Consider the following 22,460-nt stretch of genomic DNA (forward strand, 5'->3'; position numbering starts at 1 on the left):
ATTGCGACAAGACTGACCCATTTGAAAATCATTCTGCCGCTCAACGATACAATTTGGAATCCAGTACAACTTGGGAGGCGAATCGGCAGTAGATACTTGGTAAAATGCAGTACAATATCGACAGCACAACCCAAATTACATAAGTCTGTATAATTTGCAAAAAATGGCCGACATTTTTGCCTCAAAGGTGCCTTGATAGTGCATCTGCACCGTGGCGCAAATGCCGTTGGATCGCAATATTCGCATCAGCGCAGGGCTGCCCCGTGTGTTTGCCAATTTGGTGGACTGGTGCCTGCCAAGCTGGGTGGGCTGGTGCAGCAGAAGGAGTGTTTTAGAGATGTACCTGGCGGAGTGACAATTTGGTGCCAGAAAATTGATCAACACCTTACGCCCGCTCACACCACGTCTAACACCATTGCAGGGTAGACAGATCCTAGAATATCCATTTCAGACTGTCAAAAGATAAACTGTTGACGAAGCAGATGTTGCATGGTGGTTCATGGGAAATTGAATCCCGTTAAGTATTTTACTTTTCTTTTTTAACACTTATAAGCGAAATAATCTTGAAATGTTCCTTAAAGTGGAAATCAACCCAAACACATTTTTTTCAAGAATATGTTCCCAGCAGCCCCACTAGTTGAAACACAGAATTCTGGTTAATATTGTGTTTGTGGAATATGAGTTAAGCAGCAAAATCCGCCCCTTTTTAGCCATCTCATGGGGTGGCCCTTTTGTCTCTTCTGTTGACTGAAAATGACATTGCAGCATGCTCAAGGCTCAGGTAACGACCAATCACGGCTGCCCTTTTTTCTGAAGCTGAGCCGTGATTGGTCGTTGAGCAGTTGGGATTCATTCTCAGCCGACAGAAGTGACAAAATGGCCGCCCCCAGAGATGGCTAAAAACGGGTGGATTGACTCTTATTCTACAAACGCAATATTTATCAGAAAGCCTTGTTTCAACTAGTGAGCTTGCATAGAACATATTCTTGACTTCCCCTTTAAAGTTGCCTGTTTAATTAACCAAGGCAAGGGTTGGACATCGGCAGCCTGCCGCTCCCCCTTTGCATGCCACTGCCCGGAGAAGCAAAGGACAGAAAGATCATGCAAACGCCGCACAGGACGGCTGGAGCTGGAATTCAAACCCAGAAGCTTGACAACTGCCTGTAGTTGTAGTGTTCCTTGAACATTTTGAACCTACAGAACATACAAGAGAAGTATCTGCTTTTCCCTGGTGTCTTTTCCATCAGGCTAAAGTTGTGTAAAGAAACTCTGAGGGGAGAACGCCTTATATGTGTCAAATGCAAAGCAGCAAGGGAGGTCACAGCTAAACTGTCAGGAAGCACCAAATGCCGAGCTGAGTGTTGACAAGATGATCTTTGCTTTATGTTGTAAATGTCAGGGTCACGTAAAGCGTTATTGACCAAAGCATGTTTGAGCGAGACGAGAGAGAACAGGAAAGCAGCACAGGCAAGCTGTAAGGAAGGGAGGGTGACACGTCTAAGCAAAGTGAGTGAAGGAAAAGGCGGATTTTATTCTTTCTGTGGATGCAAGTGTAAAGGAAAGGAGCAGCAGCTGAAATCCAGGCTGGAGGGAGGTGTGACCAGGCTTGAAGGCGCGTCTGCGGCGGAGGCGAAGGAGAGGCTGCGGCTGGGAAAACTTGCTCCGTCTGTGCGCCGCTGCTCCTTCTGACCTCTCCTCCTTCTCCTCCCTGTAGAGGCACCTGGAAGTGAGGAGATGTGAAGAAGCTTGAAGTATGGCATGCGAAGATGCTTCCTGTCAGTACAAAGGCGATGGTGACGACGATGCACCCCGTTTTTATTCTTGCTACGACTCTTTTCTACTTTTTGTCTTTGACGACTTGGTGAGTCCCAAATTTTCAGTGGGTTACCGTAACTTCCCCCTTTTTCCCTTTTTCTTTTTCTTTTTCTTTTTTTTAACCTCTAAATTGTTCCATTTTCCTGTCTAGTGTTAAGAGCACCACAGGACAGACACGGAAGGATGAAAGGATCTATCCGGAGAATTTTACGCGGATTTTAGACCGACTTCTAGACGGTTACGATAACAGGCTGAGACCTGGATTCGGAGGTAAAATTATTTTAAATTCTATCATGATATACTTTTACCAATTAACGCACACATTTTATGCAAACCAAGGCACCGTTTAATTACTGCAGACAGCCAACTCAACATTAACTTAATTTTCATTAAACATGTGTTTTCATGAATAAAATCGATCGAATAAATGACGCAGTGATCCTTTTGGAACTTTGTGACGACATCCCTCCCACCGTGGATTAATTCGACCTCCACACGGGACATCACGTCCCACGCAATAATGTTAAACGGTATATCATACTTTTCCATATAAGCTCGCACGTTTAACCCAGTGTGGTTACATAATCGCATTGCGGGACAAACGCTTAATACACAGTTCAAGTGCTAAAAAGTGCAGATTTGTCTCTCGAGCATGTCTGAAACTATATGTGCGTGTATACGTTGCATTATAGCACATCTCCACTGGAGCTTATCCCCGCTGCAAAGACTTCAGTCAAGTACACATTCATTCACTAGAGGGGGGGAAAAATCAAACAGGATTATATTTTACAAGCTTTTTTTTTTTACATCCATTAGGCAGACGCCTTTTGACTTCATCCTGACAAACTAAAGGCCTATGAGGAGATAGAGGGTGTAGACACAAAATATTAAGTGTGAATAAGACTGTTGGGTTTCAACTTGAGGTTCATTTGAAGTTGAACATGTGATTTACTGTCTCATCAGGTCCCGTGACTGAGGTCAAGACAGACATTTATGTGACAAGTTTTGGCCCAGTCTCAGATGTTGAAATGGTATGCACTTCAATTGTTACAACCACAGATATTGTATTTCACTCAAATCCACTGCTCAAAAAACAGGGAATCATCACAGTCAAATGTGTTTCTTGAATATCACCCGTCCAGTTAAGTGGGGTACAAACATACAGATGTTTTGCATCTTAACCAATTCTAAAAACGTGAGAGACATCACACACCACAATATAAAATTGGCAAGTGTGTGCTACACCAGGTACCACCTAAAAAAATATCAAGTGCTCCAAGTACCACCATAGTCATTCATGACTAACATTAAAATACAGTAGCATAGTAGGTGTAAGTGTTTGTGAAAAATATTATTATTATTAAGTCACTGTAACATGATGCACAACTTGAACATTAGCACTGCACCTAAATACAGGAAAAAAGTACAAAAACGTGATACAACCCAACTGTACTTGGCCAGTAATTCTTTTCTGTACCACAAGTGAGCCTGGGTACCAACAGAAGCATTAATACCACACAAAATGGAATCACTGCATTGTATAAAGACTGACCTGTGAGACAAAGAAGAGATAGAAGAAAAAGGCAAACTGTTAGTCTTTGTGATAACTACAACGTGTGTGCAAAATCTTTTCCTTGTCCTTTTTGAGCGAGTGAACGACTTGGGAGGCACATTATCCAAACAGTCAACCTTTTGCTCTTCTATTTGTGTCCGGCAACAGTGTGAGTTTTCTTTATCGTTCCGTTTCACGTCACGATCACAGAGTGCATGGCTTGCCTGAACAAAAGGTTTTCCAACTTGGATTATTAAACAGCATCAACTTCTACAGTTGTTGGTCTTAACTGTTTTCTCAGGGGAAAGGGGAGAGAAAATCACTCTCTCAAACTGTTGGTCAAGATAATCTTTTTTATAGTTATCGTTAATAGTGTACCCCGTTTTAGGAAACAATAACAATTGCAAATTTGATTTCATCCGCTGTTATGAAAATGAGACAGACAACTAGAGGAAAGGAGTGGAAATTGCAGCAAGACACTAGTGGTAGCGTGACGTGGTGTCTGCATCACATGACCTTCCTCTGCCCAAAGGGTCAGAAAATCTGCTGTTTCGAATGGACCCTTGGTTCCTTCTGGTGCGTGACAATGACTCATGTGGTGGAGCGTGTTAGCAGTTCCTGGTTGGGCTCATCCATTCCACACACCTTCATCCAAATAAGCGTCTTTGGGATTAATGTATTGCAGCAACAGCCCCCATGCCACACCACGGACTGTCGTGCCGACAGATGCCCTGATCCAGTTTTGAGAGGATCTCCCCTAGGAAACATTGGTCGTCACATCAGGAGCTTCCGTAGATGCTTTAGGGAGCTCGAACTTCAAATTTATTTTATTTTGCATATGAATTTGAATCACAAATTGGGTTTCCTCTGATTGTTAGATTAAGCCTCTTTGGCACATAAGTAGATAGGTGATTGGAGTTTGGCCGTTGTGTCACTGTGACCTTTTTCCCGGCTCAACATCTTCCTATCTATCTGCACCTTTGCAAACTTACTAGTGAAACCAGTTAAGACCATTGAGTCTCACGTTGTCACACGGCCGAGGCAGAGGCGGCCAAAACAGTATAAGAGTTGGAATCATTTTGGACCGATTAGACCTTCTTCCGTATCTGGCAGACAAGGGCTCCACAGCCGTGTCTTGATCTTTCTGGCTTCCATTAAAGAGTTCCACTGAGAATATGCAGTCTTTTGGTAGTGACTGTTAGTATAATATTGCGAGCATTAGAGGGGAAAGTCAACCCAAACATATTTTTTTCTAGAATATGTTCTATACAAGCCCACCAGTTGAAAGAACGCATTCAGATAAATATTACATTTGTGGAATAAGAGGTAATCCACCTGTTTTTAGCCATGTCTGAGGGCGGCCATTTTGTCACTTCTGTCGACTGAAAATGACATCACAACTGCTCAGGGTAACGACCAATCACGGGCGACCTGTTTTCTGAAGCTAAGCCATGATTGGTCGTTACCTGAGCCCTGAGAATTTGTGATGTCATTTTCGGTCGACAGAAGTGACAAAATGGCCGCCCCCTGAGATGGCTAAAAAGGGGTGTATTTTGCTGTGTAACTCATATTCCACAAATGCAATCAATATTAATCAGAATGCCGTGTTTCAACTAGTGGGCCTGCTGGGAACATCCGGCATATGGGATTTAGTTTCGCTTTATTTTTTGAGCAGTGTACAATCAGTCTCAGTCAACTAAATAAATTGAAAATGTAAACAGATTTTTTGCCTTGTTTGTCCATTTCCCTGTGTTAGGAGTACACAATGGACGTGTTCTTTCGACAGACGTGGGTGGACCGCAGGTTAATGTATGAGGGTCCAATTGAGATTTTAAGGCTGAACAACTTGATGGTGACCAAAGTTTGGACGCCAGACACTTTCTTCAGGAACGGCAAGAAGTCAGTGGCCCACAACATGACGGCGCCCAACAAACTGTTCCGCATTATGAAGAATGGGACCATTCTCTACACAATGAGGTCCTGTGAGATGAACTTTCATGGGTTGTATTTCATTTGGCATCCAGAAAGCGAGTCAATAATTCATAGCTCGTCAGATTTCAAACTGTGATTTCCTGCGAGAGCCATCCATGACGTCCATACTTGGTGTGAATAGTCTTGAGCTTTAAAACTTAAAACTCTAGGATTCTATTTTTGTTTTCAGCGCATCTGCACCGCGGCGCTAAAGCTGGCGGATCCTGATCTTGGCTCTCTGTGCATGTTTGTCTATTTGGCAGACCGGTTTCCACTAAGCTGGGCTGGTCGGCACAGCAGAAGGAGTGTCTTGGGGATGCGCTTTGCGGAGTGACACTTTGCTGGCAGAAAGTCAGTCCAAACCTTATACCTAACGACCATGTCTAACTGGCGCAGGGCGGACAGCTAGCCTAACGTGACACATTTTATTCATAAATACGTGCCCAGCAGGCATCAAACCTTTATTTTATTAATTATACTAATTATTATAATTATAATTATACAAATTATATTTTTTAAATCATCTCACTGGGTGGTACAACTATGAGGGGGGATCATGAATGATCAAGGTTCTCCAAGTCCCCACTTCACGGAGCAGATGACTCCAGTTAGCAACGAGCGCGCTGCATTTAAAGGGATTGAAAGAAGCCACTTTGATTGGCCATGATTGAAGGCAGCCGTGACCACTTACACAGTGGAGCAGCCCTCCCTTTCGTGGATCCACCGGGCCGGCGCCCATTTGTGAAATTACCCCAGGATGTACGGCAATCCCAAAAATACAGCCCTGCAATGTGTTGAGCCATGGTGCTGCTATTATGATAGAAGTTAACAAAACAAAGAGAAGCATTTATCGCCGTCTATTGAAAAGCATGTACCTCACTCCACAAATGTACATTTAGTTATTTTTTAGCATAATGTATTTATGATTTCCGTGTTATATGCTTTTTCATTGAACAATAACGATATAATTCCGATACATGGTAACAATGTGAATGATTGTCTTTTGGTATTCGCATAAAAATGCAAATTTTACCCAGGGGGACATGTGTTTGGTTATTTCAGAAACAGTGTGTGTGTTTCTTTGTCAGTCTTTCACTGTCTCCCTTTCTTCTGTCTTTTGCTTAACAGATTGACAATTAGCGCAGAATGTCCCATGAAGCTTGTGGACTTCCCTATGGATGGACATGCGTGCCCCCTCAAGTTTGGAAGCTGTAAGTTTTGCTTAAAAAAAACCCCTCAATCACACGACTGTTCCCATTTTGGCGCTGAAATGGATTCTTTGCTGAAAAGCAATGACGTAGTGTATGTCATTGTTGCACTTAGCAGTGAACAATGAAAACTCAACTCAGCACCATTGTTTATTGCGGGTCTTCTGGTCAGCAAAAATGCCTTATCTCAATTAATGTAGCTCCTCAAATAGAGCAGCTCATTCTAATCAGAGAGAAGCAGCCATTTAGAGATTTTATCTGCAAAAGAGAAACAAGGAATGGAAATCTCGTTTGCCTTTGCTCTTGGCCAATCTCTGTCAATTACACAGCATGATGACATTGTAGAGGACAAATTCCCATTTTTCGGTTATTGTCATCCTTTCCCCCTTCCTCGTCCTCTTGGTGCTCACCTCCAGTCAAGAGGAAACGACCCTGGATGTGATGTGGCCTGAAGCAAAGGAAAGGTCAGAATCCATTCCTGTGCCCGAGGATAGCAAAGACCTATGCAGCTATTTTCCATATCTGGCGTGAGTGTGTGCGTGCGCTCATTTCCCCCCTCTTTCTCCTCTGCCTTCATTCCCCCACACTCTCTTTTTTGCTTCTCCATCTGGACTTGTATGCACACTCCATGACACACCAGAGTCATTTCATTTTGGCAGCCCAGTTGGTATCCTGCTGGTGCGGAGTCCCATAGGGAGTGGAAGGCAGCTGTCATTTTGTTGTGCATTTATTGAGTGGCCAAAGCAATATGAGGGAGACATTAAGACATAAAATGCCATCTTGATATGAACTAAGTCAGTCTCATAACAGGATTAATGGCTTTTTTTTTTTTTTTTTTTTGCAGAGATGTCAGCGGAGTTGCCAAAAGTACTCTGTACTCAATTACAGATAATAAAAAAAGGACTGGTAAAAGCTGGTGGCACTGTTCCAATGCCTGTGCTTAAAGTGACAGTCTCTCCCCCCCCAAATTTCTTTCCAATAATTTATTTCCAATAATATGTTCTATGCAGCCTCACTAGTCCAAACACAGCATTCTGATTGATATTGTGTTTGTGGAATATGAGTTAAGTGGTAGAAGCCCCCCGTTTTTGTCCATCTCAAGTGGCGGCCGTTTTGTCACTTCTGTCAACTGAAAATTACATCACAGTTGCTCAGGGCTTAGGTAACGACCAATCATGGCTCAGCTTCAGAAAGCAGGTGAGCCGTGATTGGTCGGTACTCAAGCCCTGAGCAACTTTGATGTCATTTTCAGTTGACAGAAAGTAGCAAACTGGCCGGCCCCTGAGATGGCTAAAAAACGCATATTCCACAAATGCGATATTAATCAGAATGCATGTTTAGACTTGTGGAAGCACATATAACATATTATTGTAAAGACATTTTTGTCACTTCTGTCGACTGAAAATGACATCACAGTTGCTCAGGGCTCAGATAACGACCAATCACGGGTCACCTGTTTTCTGAAGCTGAGCCGTGAGTCTTCAGTCGACAGATGTGACAAAATGGCCGCCCCCTGAGCTAGCTAAAATCGGGTGGATTTCTCATATTCCACAAACGCAATATTAATCAGAATGCCATGTTTAGACCAGTGGTCCTACATAGAACATATTCTGGAAAAAAATATGTTTGGGTTGACTTCCCCCTTTAAATATAAGTAAAAAAGTACAGACTCTATATGTGAGACAACTTTAAAAAATAGTTTGTTACTACTTTCAAAAATGGTTTATATCATGTAATAATTACCTTCAGGTTAAAGCATTTGAGCATTGGCATTAATTAATGAAGTCAATTGAATTTAGGACCACTCCACTTATTTGCTTCATATTAAAAAATTAGTTAACGTGAAGTGCTCGATGAATTATTTACAATTCAAAGCTAAAATATTAGATGTGATGGATGACTTAAATTTTCACTTTATCCAATGTTTCATTTTTATGAATGTAGCTCGATATTTATCACCAATATCTAACTTTGAACTAGCCTTTAAAAATGCTTGACCCCGTAGCCTTCTTTCAGGTGAGTGTCTACATTTCCAAGTCATTATATCTACATCCAAAAGTAAGGCTTAACCTTCAAGTTTCAAGCAAGTTTCTTTGGCAAAAATCAAGCAAGTCAAATCAAGTCAGTACTTAAGTTAAGCGAGTCCTGAAAGTTTGTTCAGTCACAGCTTTAGCCACTTTACACTCAGTGATGTGTCTTTACTCTGCACAGATGCCTATCCGAAAACAGAGATGATCTATACTTGGACCAAAGGGCCTGAGCACTCTGTGGAGGTCCCTCCCGAGTCGTCTAGCTTGGTTCAGTACGATCTCATCGGCCAGACAGTCTCCAGTGAAACCATTAAATCCATCACAGGTGAGACTAGCGCTGACTTTTCCCATTTCCACGTTGCCTGAGTGCCGCCGCCGTGTGTTGTGCTCCCTTTTCTTCGGCGCAAGGGACATTCAGCTGTCTTCATGTATCACATGAGAAAATTTAAACAAACATTTTAGCAGCCTCAAGATGACGTGGTTGGCCCCAATCCTCTTGAGTGAAAATGTTTGAAAATAAAAATGATGACCAAAAAAACATCAACTGTTCAAAGCTTTCGTGAGTGAGATCTGTCAGAATGCGACCTGTCTGAATGTTTTGTTGATTCCTCCGTGTTGATCCTGCAGGTGAATATGTGGTGATGACGGTCTTCTTCCACTTGAAACGAAAAATGGGCTACTTCATGATTCAGACATATATCCCTTGCATAATGACAGTAATCCTCTCTCAAGTGTCCTTCTGGATAAATAAAGAGTCGGTGCCGGCGCGCACAGTTTTCGGTACGTGGACCTCACTCATTGTGTTCAACCTTTTGGCTGGCTGTTAATTTGCTTGGAGTGCCTACTCTCTCTGTGTACCGTAATTACAGCAGACATCAAGAGCTGCTGTATTGATACACAGTGTTCTTTGAAAACTAAGATTAGACATGAACCAGAGTCATTTTGCTGCACCTTTTAAGTACAGTGGAGACCACTAAAATGATGGTGATAGAAGATGTGTACTTCAAACAGCAAATTACGAAACAATTCTAACAACTTTTCTCTCTTGCTTAACACAGTTGAACATACACAAGCAGAGAAAAACATTTGTCTTTGAATCAAATTCTATATTTAAATATGGTTGCCTGTGATCTGAGAGTACGTTCAAGAATACATTTAAGCGAGTATACAAATAAATCAGAGGGGCTACAGATTTTTGGTTATGGGGAGGGGGAGCCTTTCCCAGTCGACTTTAACACAACACTTTGTTTGTTTTGTTGTTGTCGTTGATCTTAAAGATTCGCAATGCCCTCGTGAAGCCTATTACATGATGTTAATAATGATAGTGTTGCACTAATTAATTTTGCTATGCCTCGTGCCATGATTAGCATTTTTGTTGACTTTGTTTGGATTAGATTTGTGTTTCCTGTTTTGTCATGTTACCTGTATCTTAGCTGTTTGAGTTCAGCTCAACAAAAAGCAAAAAAGGGTGAACTCAATCTCACCCGGGATACTAAATAGAAATATATATATTTTTTGCCATCATAAAAGCATTGTTAATATTATATGGTCAATGGTCAAAACCTTTTAAGTAACATTTGAACTCGATTGTATAACCAATGCTATTATTGAAACGCAAAAAAAATTCTCAGGCTCTTATGAAGGACATTCTCCAAGAAGCTTTGTGACATGTCTAATATAATTTATTTTTAGCAATTTAGCAAATTCCAAGTTATTGCAGTGACCATTGTGGGGTTTTTTTCTCTCCCTTTTAATGCAAAAGTAGGGCCTACCAAATAATTTTGCTTACAAGCCAATGTACTGAACTCCACAAGCTACATTAGTCTTAGCATTTTCATTTGCTTGCCTGTGATTGACACGCAATTATATAGCGGTCACCCCCAGTTGCAATAGGATGCATTTATGTTGAGGAAGGACTCTGTGGCACACAGAATGTTCTAGACTGCCAATGTAAAGGGGATTTTCTCTCAATTCAATTATTGCTATTAGTTAAAGACACAGAGGACGAGCGGTGCACTGTTAGCTTAAAGAGAGAGCATCTTTCCATTTTTGTAGGTCATGTATACATGACCTTGTATACACTCTCGCCTACGCATTCATCTCGTCTATTTTTCCATGGCACCGTGACAGCGACAATGTGACATTCCATCACATTCATTACAATGTGTCCTTTAGTGCTGTCATGCACACCTTTTTAATTTAGTTCATCTGTGCCTATGGCTTTGTTACATTATATATCACAGAGTGAATAGACTGAGTTTGGCTAATAAATAATTGTCCTCTAAATTAGTGGTTCTCGACTGTCACTCTGGGAACCATATTTTCTTATTGCCTCTAATCGCGACCCACTTTTATATAAGTCAAGGACAGTAAAGGAAATGTATTGTTGAAAAGAAATTGCCTTTGAAAATGTGTATTTTGTATTTTAAACATACACACTAACACAATAGTAAAGTCATAATTACAGTCCAGTATTTGTGCAAAAAAAACCAACAATATAAAACAATGAAAAGCATTGAGTCATATTTTGGTACTTCATAAATGAAGGATCCTCTATATTTTTTTCCTACCTACCCGCGACCCACCCATAATGAATCCATGACCCACTTTTGGTTCCTGACACGCCAGTAGGGAATCACTGTACTAAATTACAAAAATAGTAATTAAAAAATACTATGAATTAGTTAAATAAAAACCACAACAGAACAAAAACAAAGAATAATTGTGTTGGGTTTTTGCACTGCACAGACAGTCATGGGTTGACTGTCCATTCATCTCGGTGGTTATTCAGAAAATGTTTTCCATCTGTGGACACAAACATGCCCTTGCTGCGCTATTTATACCCAGCACATTTGGTTGAGGATTTGACCAGGCTAGGCCTAAATAATTAACCCAACCTTGGGTAGAAATTGTCCAATCTGATCAAAGTCCACAGCTACCCAGTGAATGGATTAGGAAAACAACCCAACATTTTTAGTCAGTCATTTAAACACTGCATTTTGTAAATTATGTCAGAGAGTAGCACAATAAAATGTTCCCCATATTTAATTACCAGGTCGACTGGTTAGCACGTCCGCCTCACAGCTCAGAGGTCGTGGGTTCGATCCCGGCCCCGGCCTCCCTGTGTGGAGTTTGCATGTTCTCCCCGTGCCTGCGTGGGTTTTCTCCGGGAACTCCGGTTTCCCCCCACATTCCAAAAACATGCATGGTAAGTTGATTGGACTCTCTAAATTGCCCCTAGGTGTGATTGTGAGTGCGGATGTTTGTTTGTCTCTTGTGTGCCCTGCGATTGGCTGGCAACCAATTCAGGGTGTCCCACGCTTACTGCCCGAAGACAGCTGGGATAGGCTCCAGCACGCCCGCGACCCTAGTGAGGACAAGCGGTATAGATAATGGATGGATGGATGGATTTAATTACCAAAACACAAAGATAGTATTTTTAATGGCCTGTCATGTTACATTCCCATGATTGACTGGCAACTACAACTAGTCCAGTAGTCCACCACCTTTCGCCCTAAATCAACTAGGACAGGCTCCAGTTTACCAGTAATGAAGATAAATGTAATGGATTACTCATTCGTCGAAACACAGTGTTGGACTTGAAACACTCCTTATAAATGTGACAAAGTGCGTTTGATGCAGTTTCTATTTTCGACATACATTAGAGCCGTTGTGCTTGCTTTAATGTGTCAGTTGGGTTAGCTGAGTTCACTTCCCTTAATCCTAAAGCAAACTGAATTCAACATCTGACATCACATCACTCCTGTCATTTATTTCATTACCAACTCTCTTTTTGAACCCCTGAAGGCATCACCACCGTGCTGACCATGACGACTCTCAGCATCAGCGCTCGCCACTCCCTCCCCAAGGTGTCGTACGCCACGGCGATGGATTGGTTCATTGCGGTCTGTTTCGCCTTCGTCTTCTCAGCCCTTATTGAGTTTGCTGCCGTCAACTACTTCACCAATGCGCAGCTTGAACGGGCCAAAAAGAAGCCGGCAAAATGCCCCCCTGTACCTCAAACCACACCAGTCAAGGTCAAGGACATGGAGGAAGTGCTGCAGGTAAATGTCGTGTCGCCCAAAGATAAGCGTGGCAGATAATCTGATAGCACTTTACTTGGAGGAGCACTTACACAGCACATCTGTCACAAAACGTGCTTACTGGACCTTTGAATGACCTCAAGTGGCCATCACAGAGATAAGGAAGGATGAGATTATAGGTCCAATAAATGAACCTTAACCTAAAACACAATCTAGGGTGTCGAAAATGGTTGGCTGGATATTTAGACACTGGGGTTACATTGACTTCATAGAATTTAATTCAAATTACGTTTGTAAATGGGCAAACAATGGTTCTCGTTCTTCAATTATACCTCCCACAGCTGCGCAACCCTACCTCTTGCAGATCCGCCGGCCTGTGCTCGTCAACGTGAGGTCTGCGTAAGCCTCGCGCCGCACAAGATTTTTGACGTTTATAGAGCACTCATTGTTCACATGCATGTACTATTAAAACGCTGATCCTAAACAACCAATGAGAAGGCTTTGCCTTGCTACCCATAATTACATTCCATATGGGAAGCCATTATTGGAGAATGTACAAAGAGATATCCTATTTCAGACACAGACATGAAATAACGTGAAATGGTGGAAAATCTCTCTTTCATAACAGTTATTTTTTTCAAATATATAAATGTAGTAAAATATATTCGTAATTACGAGGTATGAATAGGATAATTCATGATAAAAATATCAGGCCCTTAGATGCCGCCATACATTATTCAAAGTGAAAGAATATGTATGTGAAGGTGAGGGGGGAAAAGACAGAATAAAGACTTCCTCACTTTAATTAAAGACATCACATAAGACATAGTATTTCTCACGGTTATTTCTAAAATACTGTCAGAAATTAGCATGAAAGTGGAGGACTGAATTCATATGACTAAGCTGTTAAAAGCTTTCTTAAAGCTTTGTTCACATGTAATGTGATTGGAGAGATGGTTCTGTCATATTCAAGTGCTTATTGTAAAAATCAGTGCTCAGTAATGCATATGTCTTTTTTCTTTTTTTTTTTTTAACTGACTTCTTTAAGTTGCCCCCTCCAGTCCAAATCCCACTATGGTGTAATCACGCTTGAATGCAGTTGGGTGACAACAGCACTTCAGTGGATTAAGTAGGTTGCCACGGCAACACAGCCTGGTTGCATCTGTATAGGTTTCGGAGATGCTCCGCTGCTGGCGGGTGGAAATGCTGTTTGACTCAAAAGCAGGTCTTGTTGACCCTAGAAAAGATTTGACGCAACGGTCATTGTGTGATGGGTCCACTTTGATACCATTTCACACCTTTCGTGATGACAAGCAAAGACATTCGCAACTCCGATATCCGCTTTGGACACAATAACATTGAATATTTTCAGTTTCAGAGGTTGGGTGGGGGTGGATTATTTCTGCAAATGCTTTAGTGCCAGGCAGCTTCGCACTCTTGCCTGCTCGAAAACATCAACTCCCAAAGGATAAGCTTCTTTGACTCTATACTGCATTACCAATGCGATGCAGTACTACCTACTTTCTGTCTTAAGCTTGTGTGAAATGAGTGAAATCCTTGAAACGTGACATCTGCATTGCCTACTCTGATGTCTGCTTTTTGATGGAGGCCATCTGTGTGAGGGCCTCCGTAATCAGATCAATATGACAAGGTTTACATTGCACCAACAAACTTGATAGTGCAGCAGGGTGCCAGGGACTTTTGCGGTTAAAAAAAATAGGATACATGCACATGTGGACACATTTCTGAAATTTGAAAAAAGATTTTGTCCACTTGTGAAGCATTATTACTTCAAATTAGAAGGTTGTTTTTTTTCTTCAAATATCTCAAACACTCCAAATGTTTCTGTACTTTTTGCGGTTCTCTAATAAGGACCCTAACGGCAAAAACAACAAGGTGTTTGAGACATAAATTGACCTAAAAATGTCTTAGGCCATTGAGATTTGATGTTTAAAGAGTCCTTTTCATCATGCTGTTCACATTTTGACAGTACAAGACCAAGACGACACCCAAAAATTGATCAACAGTACTTAACCTTTTCTTAGTGGGTCACAGAGTGTCATCAGCATGTCGCAACATAAATCCAGACTGGAAGAGTCACAGAAAGAAAGAAAAGTGGACCTTGGAAATGAAAGAAAAACACTAGGCAAGGCAAGGTAGCTTTATTTAAATAGTATTAATATTTCATACATAAGGTAACTCAACGTGGTACACACAATTGAAAGAACATTTAAAAGCATTTACCAAAAAAAAAAAATGTTAAAGACATTTAAAAGCAAAGTAAGACAAAAAAAAGTGGCTTACTAAAATTACCAAAAAAAACGACAGCATTCTGCTCCTTGTTAGACTGTAGCAAGTTGTGCAAAAATGACTGAAATATTGAACAGTTTGACAAGGTCGAATGAAATCCACCTGTAAAGGTCACGTTGCATTCTACGTTCACCTTGAAATTTCACCCCAAAGCCAAATATCCCTAACTTTTTGTGAGGAGTATATGATTTAAGAAATGATGCAACATCCAAAAGCAACTATTAAACACATCATTAGTGTGAACTAATACAAATCTTATTTGCGTTCACAGCAAAACCCAGACACTAATGGTAACCTGAGGAAGCGGATGAATTACATTTCCCACCAAGACTCGCGCAATCACCAGCAAGCCCAGTCCACGAGCAACATTTCAGGAGTTGGGAGAGCCCGACCGCTGAGACCTTTAAACAGCGGCGTCAACGGCAGCTCGTCCACCCTCTCCCGCTCCAGCCCCAAATCCGAGAGCGTGCTCAGCGTGGCTTCGTCGTCGGAAGAAAAACAGCTTGTGAAAAACGCGCCCCAGGCTGCTGCTTCCACGCCGGACGTGACGCCGGCGACGCCGTGCGAGCAAGGCGGCGCCTCGGCTTCCTTGCAGCATCTGCTGGGGCCCAAACTGGAGCGCCTCCAGATGATGGGGAACAAAGTGGAGATAAAGCAGACACCGTGCTCCCAGCCCACCACTGCCGGGATGGGCGGAACCAGCAAAATTGACAAATATGCACGGATCCTCTTCCCAGTGTCCTTTGGGGCGTTTAACATGGTATACTGGGTGGTTTACCTATCCAAGGACACCATGGTGGCTAAAGGAGGCTAGACTCTGGCAACAAGCATGAAGCACCATTTTGTTTCACAGATGGGAAACGAATAAGGAATATAAGCGACGTGAGGAATATGCTGCCAAAACCAGAGCAGAAGTAGTACCTTCATATCCTGAGAGAACACATGTTGTTTTCATTAACAGCGAGCATGGGAACAAATCAGACAAATGACAAAAAATATTTGACTCACCGTAAAGATGAATTCTGGCACACTGGATTATGTTTTTCTTCCCTTTTGATCTTGCTCAATGTATATTTATAGGTCTTCGCCGGCTACCACTGCAGTCCAGATAACGCATGAGATTTACTATTTTTCTATCCTGCATCTGGCAATCTCTGTGGATGTGTGCACCGCCATTTTAAAATTGTACAAGTTATGTAAATAGATTTATTTATAATAATTGATTTGATTAATTACGGCGTCCTGATATTTGAATATTAAGACCTTGTTAATGACATGAAAGCAAACCTTTATAATGTAAGAAAGAGTTAAGGGGCTCTGTTTTCGTGACCAGCGTCAACTCTGCGCGGTTCGCAGGCGCAAGCGAGCACATTCTGGTGGATCTACAAGAAGGAGGTCTGTGCTGCTGTGGGAATGGCCACAGCTGACATTAATCACGCCCAATCTTTTATTTCCTTTAAATCCAGTGCACTACAGTCTTGACATGGCGGAAGCACGCCTATGCTGTTAAGTGGGCACTTGGAGACTGCATCCCACCCCTGATCATTTATGTGTGTGTGTACCCCCCCCCCCCCACCCCCAATTTCCCCAAATCACATTGGCAAACCCGAGCAGCGAGCCTTGCATAAAAAAAATAATACAAAATTCAGGATATGCGTGGTGCAGGTGCACTGTCTACGAAAATGGAGCTCAAGTTGTTAAGAAATACCCCTGAACTCTGGTGAAAAGACAGAAGTGAAATAAAGTGAAATATATTTGGGTTCGTTTTGAATTCCAAAGGCAAAAAGGAGCTTTGGTCTGATCTTGATCATCTATGATAATCATCTTGTACAGCACTTACTCACCAAGCATCAATCTTGTACTAGATGGAGTAACTCAATCATTCTATAGCCAAACACTTGAAATTAACAATTGGAGGATCCGGCAGACAGAAAATAGTAAGGTCACATTATTAATTAGCATTATAATACGCTTGTTTTCTCTCTTCTACAACAATAGCAGTTGAATGTGCGGATGAGAATTGTGCAAGGGTTTACCTCACGTCATGTGATTGAATAGCACAGAAAAACGATTTCCGGCTGGTCCATCATTGCAACAATAAAGTTGTCAGGTGAGTGGGTGGTGAATGTTTTGTATTTATTCTAAAGCTCCATCATACCAGACATAATTCATACGTGGGTGGGTCTAAATACAGTGGTGCATTGAGATGCAAGCTTAATGTGGCCAATGACTACTCGTATCTCAAATCACCGTTCTCCATTGAAATGAATGTAAATGTCATTAATTTGTTCAATGCCACCCAAAAAAAAAACTCATCAATTTTTTGTTGTAGCACTTTACATAGATGAAATTACAGAGTGCAAGAAATTAAACAGTTTTTGCCACATTTTTCTGCTTCAATGCAACGGACATTATGCTACTTCGGGTGCATTGTTTTTGAACCACTCTTTGTGATCCAATATCAGTTACTTAAAGGGTTATAGTTTGGGCATGACTGATTATTCGGCCAGCTGATTTAATTGGCTTATATTAGCTAATTTAAAATATGAAAAAAATGGCAGATTTATTTGCAGATTTTGCCTTAAAAAAAACAAGAAAAACATGAACATATTACAACATATGACAAATACAATGATATTCAAATATTACCCTATAACCCCACCCCGCCCCATTTTTTTCTCTTTCTGTTAAAACCCATTCACTGCCAGCCATTTGAGAGCATTTTGACATTTTCAAGACTCGCAGGATATTTTGGTCAATGATTGTATATACACCAAACTATCGAATGAAAGAAAACATTCTTCTTTCACCAGGTAAAAAAAACGCCTTTTTTCCATTCTTTTATTATCATTAGTAGAAAAAATATATGTTGCACAAAATGCAGCCGTTTCTCCAAGTGGACTCACAAACTGTTGATCTCATATACAAATTGGGGCATCAATGTCATCTACAGGTGGTCGTGCATCGGTAAAGTTGTTTCCAAGTTTGAAATTTAAAATGGAATTGCATCAGACGCTTCCCCACCCATCCCCGTTGAAAAAACGGAATTACTTGTCAATGGCAGTGAATAATTTTCAAACAAATACTAAATCACAAAGTATTGTAACCGTTCTGAATGTAATTCACATTTTTACTGTCACAATTGTCATAGTTTTATTCATGTTATATTCTTTAATCGGCCGTTTAATCGGTTATCAGAATTTTATGGACCAAATATTGGTGGGGCCCCAATTTTCACTTCCTGTAGTTCAAATGATCAAGTATCTCATTACGCTTGTCCAGATAGTGTCAACTAAAACTGTTATAATAATTTCGTATTTAATGTTTGTAAGGTGGCAGTAATGAAATTGTGCAACCACAGTTGCTTGCCTTTAATATTGGCTCAACTTCTACATTTTCTCCATGTGCAGTTTAATTTTAGAAACTTGTAGGCTTTATTCTGCTAGAACCCTGGAATGCGCTCACTTTTAATATGCATCCATCTGCAGACGCACACGACACAATAGACGGAATAGGCGCAGTGCGTGTGTCGGCTCAACATGTGGTGGGTGCTTTGTTTCTTCATCCATGTAGTTGTCGTCGTTGGCCCCTGTCTATCTGTTTGTCTAACACGAGGGATGATGCTGTCACGACAGTGAGAGACATGCCGGCTGATAGACAGATCAAGATGCCGGCTGCCACTCATCTCTCCTGAACGCGGTCATGTGCGAAATTGATTTTGCCGTTATTGCCCTGCTGCCGCTCTCCCACTCGCTCCCTCTCTGTCTGCCTGCCACTACCACGCGCAGAATAGAACTCCCCACAAAAACAGAGACCAGGCTTGTCCTAATGACGAGCTTGTCAACAACAGATTGATGTTTGCTGTTTATGTGCTCTAAATACGTGTGCACATGATTGATGGAGCTGCCAACGCTGCACTGTGTGGATTTTTTCCCTTTCTTTGTATTTTTCTTTCAGGCATGTCGCTCATGATGCCAGAAAAATGCCAACTCCTCTCACATTAAATGCCTCTAAAGCTGCAACAGAGAAGCTTTGAGGCTTTATTTATCATAGTGTCAGCTTCCCATCATTATTTTTTTCATTGTTTGGGACATTTTTGTGCTTGGTGATCTTAATTCGGTAAAATGGGGCATTCGTGGGGGAATTAAATACTATATACTGTTTGGTGTAACACTCTCCAGTGGATGTTTCGAATCAGCTTTAGTACGATCAGGATTTAGGAGCTAATCACTGATCAGTGAGTTAAAAAAAAAAAAAGATCACCGATACGATCAGAAGATGGACTAATTTATCCAGTCTATTTAAACAACTTGTTTATGTACTGTACGGTCGAGCCATACTATTCGCGGGGGAAAATTTGCATATAATTGACGTCCATTGAAATGTGCCAATAAAATGTGACAATAAAATAATAAAAACTCCCCCAAAGACGCTTATAAGCACTCAATACAAAGAAAATGGATGAGAACCCCACCCCCCACCCCCCAAAAAACAAACAACAATATTGGAAAAAAAATGTTAAAAAAAAAATTCTGACTGTATAGAAACCTTGGACCTTGGATGGCAGCACAGAACGTCCATGGAGTGAACGAGATTGTGTTTGTTGTTATATCTTATTTTGTGGATCGGATCAATGACATTTTGCAAAAAATGAAAAATACCTGCTACTCAAATCTGTGTAAAGTCCAATTTCTAAACCTGAATTCTATTTATTTCAAAAATGAAAAAAAAACCAATGTGATAGCATTTTCTATCACCTTTTTTCTGTGTTCAGTCGGGATGTTCTGGGTTCGAATCTTGACTCAGGCCCCTCTGCTACAGAAAATGGATGAATTGATGGATAGATAATTTCCACCATTTATGACCTGAAAATAACATTTTTACAGTGTATTTGTTGTACCTGGAACAGAACAGAAATGAAATAATCATTTATGCTGTTATGCTCCATCCATTTTTTATAGCGCTTGTCCTCATTAGCATCACAGGTGAGCTTAAGACCAACACACACCTGATGCGCTTTGCAGTTGCGTAATACCTGCTTAGATGAGGAGATGCAAAGAATCAATTCACAGTAGCACAACCGTTGTAACCGCCTGTTTTACATGTAAGAAAAGTCAGTAGGAGGGAAGATAACTATAGATTGGATCATTTATTTGCGGGATAAACAGACTGGGCTTCAGAGTACAATATGACACACTTACAGATGGACTTTGAGCATACTGTATTACAAATATATCGCATAACTTGCATAACTTGCGTCAAACAGATATAAGAAGTTCTGCATGGTTTAGAACCCAACAAGAAAAGAGACGAGAAGGAGAGAATGAGAGTGAAACAGCCTCACACACCCGCATATAATGAAACATGCGATTGTTCAAAATTAAAGTGATTGATGGATAATGGGAGAATATGGAATATTTTACTTTAGTAAAAAGCCCTTGTGATGTCTTTTCACCATGAGACACAATTGCCAATTTAGTATACTGTATGTACTTCTAGACATTAAAAAAAAATCATACATAGTAGCTAATAGCTAAAGAACGAGAACAGACCTGTACCGTGTGGGCAGTAAAGAGGACTCAAGTGCAGGAAGAGCACAGAGAAAAACAAGCAATTTATTAAACAACAGTATGAAGGAAAATCACAAGGCAAAGAGCTAGAAGTGTGAATATAGAAAGAAGATAAGACATGAAAACAAAGCACAAATGGAAATTGCTCAGCAATGCTTGGTAAGGATATCAGGGCTGACAGAGGAAAACCAGTGACCAAGCTAAGGTGACGTTCTGGCGCGAGGCACAGTGTAAATCTGCGCAGGGGCGGGCTAGACTAAGTTTTGGTATTTTCGCAGACCCATGCAAGTCGGTGCAGCGTGACGTATTTTCGAAAGACCTTTTGCGCTGTTGTGGGTGTGAACACAGACGACTTGTTTCACTGCCATTTGAATCGTCTCCTCTCATTCCCTTATATAACTATAAGTGGTGCACTTATAGTTCTTGCCATGACGGAAGAAGATGCAGATTTGCTTGCAGGTCAAAGCGTGATAAAAAAATTATATAATATATATATATATATATATATATATATATATATATATATATATATATATATATATGAAGAACACCACATATGTTCGTGTATGTGTGTGCGCGCGCGTGCGTGTGTGTATCATGGAAACATAACCTTCACAGTCCAACAGAGCGACCGGTGGTGACATAAACTCGAAAAATCAGCATGCCGTGAACTCCTGCTAGCTTTACCATCTGCCTGCTGTCAGGCATTTAATCATCGCATGCTGTGAAGCATTACATGTCCACTTCGCATCACTCCATCACCGCAACAGATCAGGACTTTTTCTCAATGATCACACAGTACAATTATCACATTGGAACATAATATAGTCACAAAGTCGTCCAGTTACTTTTAGTTGGACAACTAGGCACGCATGCAAAGTGTAATAGTCATCTTACTTCACTGATGTGGATTTGCATAATAAGATGCTCATGCACCTGTGTAAGAATTATACTGTTATTGCTGTTATTTTTTCTATTTATTTTTTTTTACTATTTTTTACTAGAGCTCAGCAGAAGAAAAACTGAAGAATTCTCTGAAGACTGAGAACCAACCTATGACAATACGAATCACTATTGTGGATTTTCTGCCATCTGGTGGCTGTTTGCTGGCAGCAGAATCATCGTCAACATTTTTTTTTTAACTATGGGGGCAGTTACAATTAAATACTTTTCTAAAATGCACATGGATATCGACTCACATATTGTGTGTTAAACTGATGCTGATGATATAATAATAATAATAACAAGAAAAAAACAAACGTCTTACCACAGTATTAACTATTCTCATTTCTTTTTATTTTGATATATGTATATATTTTTTAATAATTTCATTATATGCTAATTTTGTTTTGTTTTCTTTTTTGCCACTATTGATGAAATTGTAAAGCGTAGTGGCAAACTGACACGCATCCATGATTAATCACAGCAGATTGTGAAAGATGATCAAAATGACTGCAGTATTGTGTGTAACTTAGAGAGAGCGAGACTGTGATTGTCATGTCACTATTTCAAAGGTACAACTCTGTGCCCACAAATAGCACATTGGAAATATTTGTAATTTCCTCGGTAACTTGTGCTTACATTTCCTGGGTAACAACTCCGTTCTGTTGTCACGTGATCTTGGGATGTTTCCCAACGAGCCGTGGAAGACAAACGTGTGAGTTCCCACGGTTTATCTCAGCTATTTGTGTTCAGCGGTTAATTTTAGCCCCGGATAAAAGTGCAGCAATTGTTTTAAATTACTGTCAGCAGACGGCAAATGCGACATAACCACCCAAAATACAGACGAATTGTGCTCGGTGTAGTTTCCCTGGTAACCTGAGGCGAATGAGTGAGTGAGTGCAACAAGCTGCCACATTACCAGCTTCATTAAGGTCAGGGAACAGACCTTTTTGTTCTCATCAGCAATACGTAGCTGTGATTCATTTATTGAGTTATATAAGGTGCATGCAGCTATGTAG

The 22,460-nt window shown here is 40.9% G+C and overlaps 2 protein-coding genes across 5 annotated transcripts in view; both read left to right on the forward strand.

Moving 5' to 3' along the window:
• Positions 1-1,093: 1,093 nt before the first annotated feature.
• gabra4 (gamma-aminobutyric acid type A receptor subunit alpha4) lies at positions 1,094-17,043 on the forward strand. 3 transcript variants are annotated; one of them, XM_086055768.1, is made up of 10 exons: positions 1,094-1,506; positions 1,715-1,861; positions 1,967-2,085; positions 2,779-2,846; positions 5,124-5,344; positions 6,467-6,549; positions 8,758-8,901; positions 9,204-9,356; positions 12,384-12,640; positions 15,201-17,043. In XM_086055768.1, the coding sequence occupies exons 2-10, from the start codon at positions 1,767-1,769 to the stop codon at positions 15,741-15,743; spliced, it is 1,683 nt and encodes a 560-aa protein (XP_085911894.1). In that variant the 5' UTR covers positions 1,094-1,506; positions 1,715-1,766; the 3' UTR covers positions 15,744-17,043. The 3 variants fall into 3 exon arrangements, with proteins under 3 accessions (XP_085911894.1, XP_085911885.1, XP_085911903.1); XM_086055759.1 differs by having other exon boundaries at positions 1,094-1,861; XM_086055777.1 differs by lacking the exons at positions 1,094-1,506; positions 1,715-1,861; positions 2,779-2,846.
• Positions 17,044-22,078: 5,035 nt separating this feature from the next.
• Positions 22,079-22,460, forward strand: part of gabra2b (gamma-aminobutyric acid type A receptor subunit alpha2b) — a 34,011-nt gene continuing 33,629 nt past the window's right edge. The window contains exon 1 of one of the 2 annotated variants that reach the window (XM_086055790.1): positions 22,079-22,156. In XM_086055790.1, coding sequence (XP_085911916.1) covers positions 22,125-22,156 — 32 coding nt within the window. In that variant the 5' untranslated portion in view covers positions 22,079-22,124. Of the gene's footprint in view, positions 22,157-22,232; positions 22,374-22,460 lie in introns of those variants that run through there. The other variant, XM_086055808.1, reaches the window with a different exon arrangement.

This window comes from Filicampus tigris, chromosome 2 (assembly GCF_054856515.1).
Source record: "Filicampus tigris isolate MCC_2025a chromosome 2, RoL_Ftig_1.0, whole genome shotgun sequence".
Lineage (NCBI taxonomy): Eukaryota > Metazoa > Chordata > Actinopteri > Syngnathiformes > Syngnathidae > Filicampus > Filicampus tigris.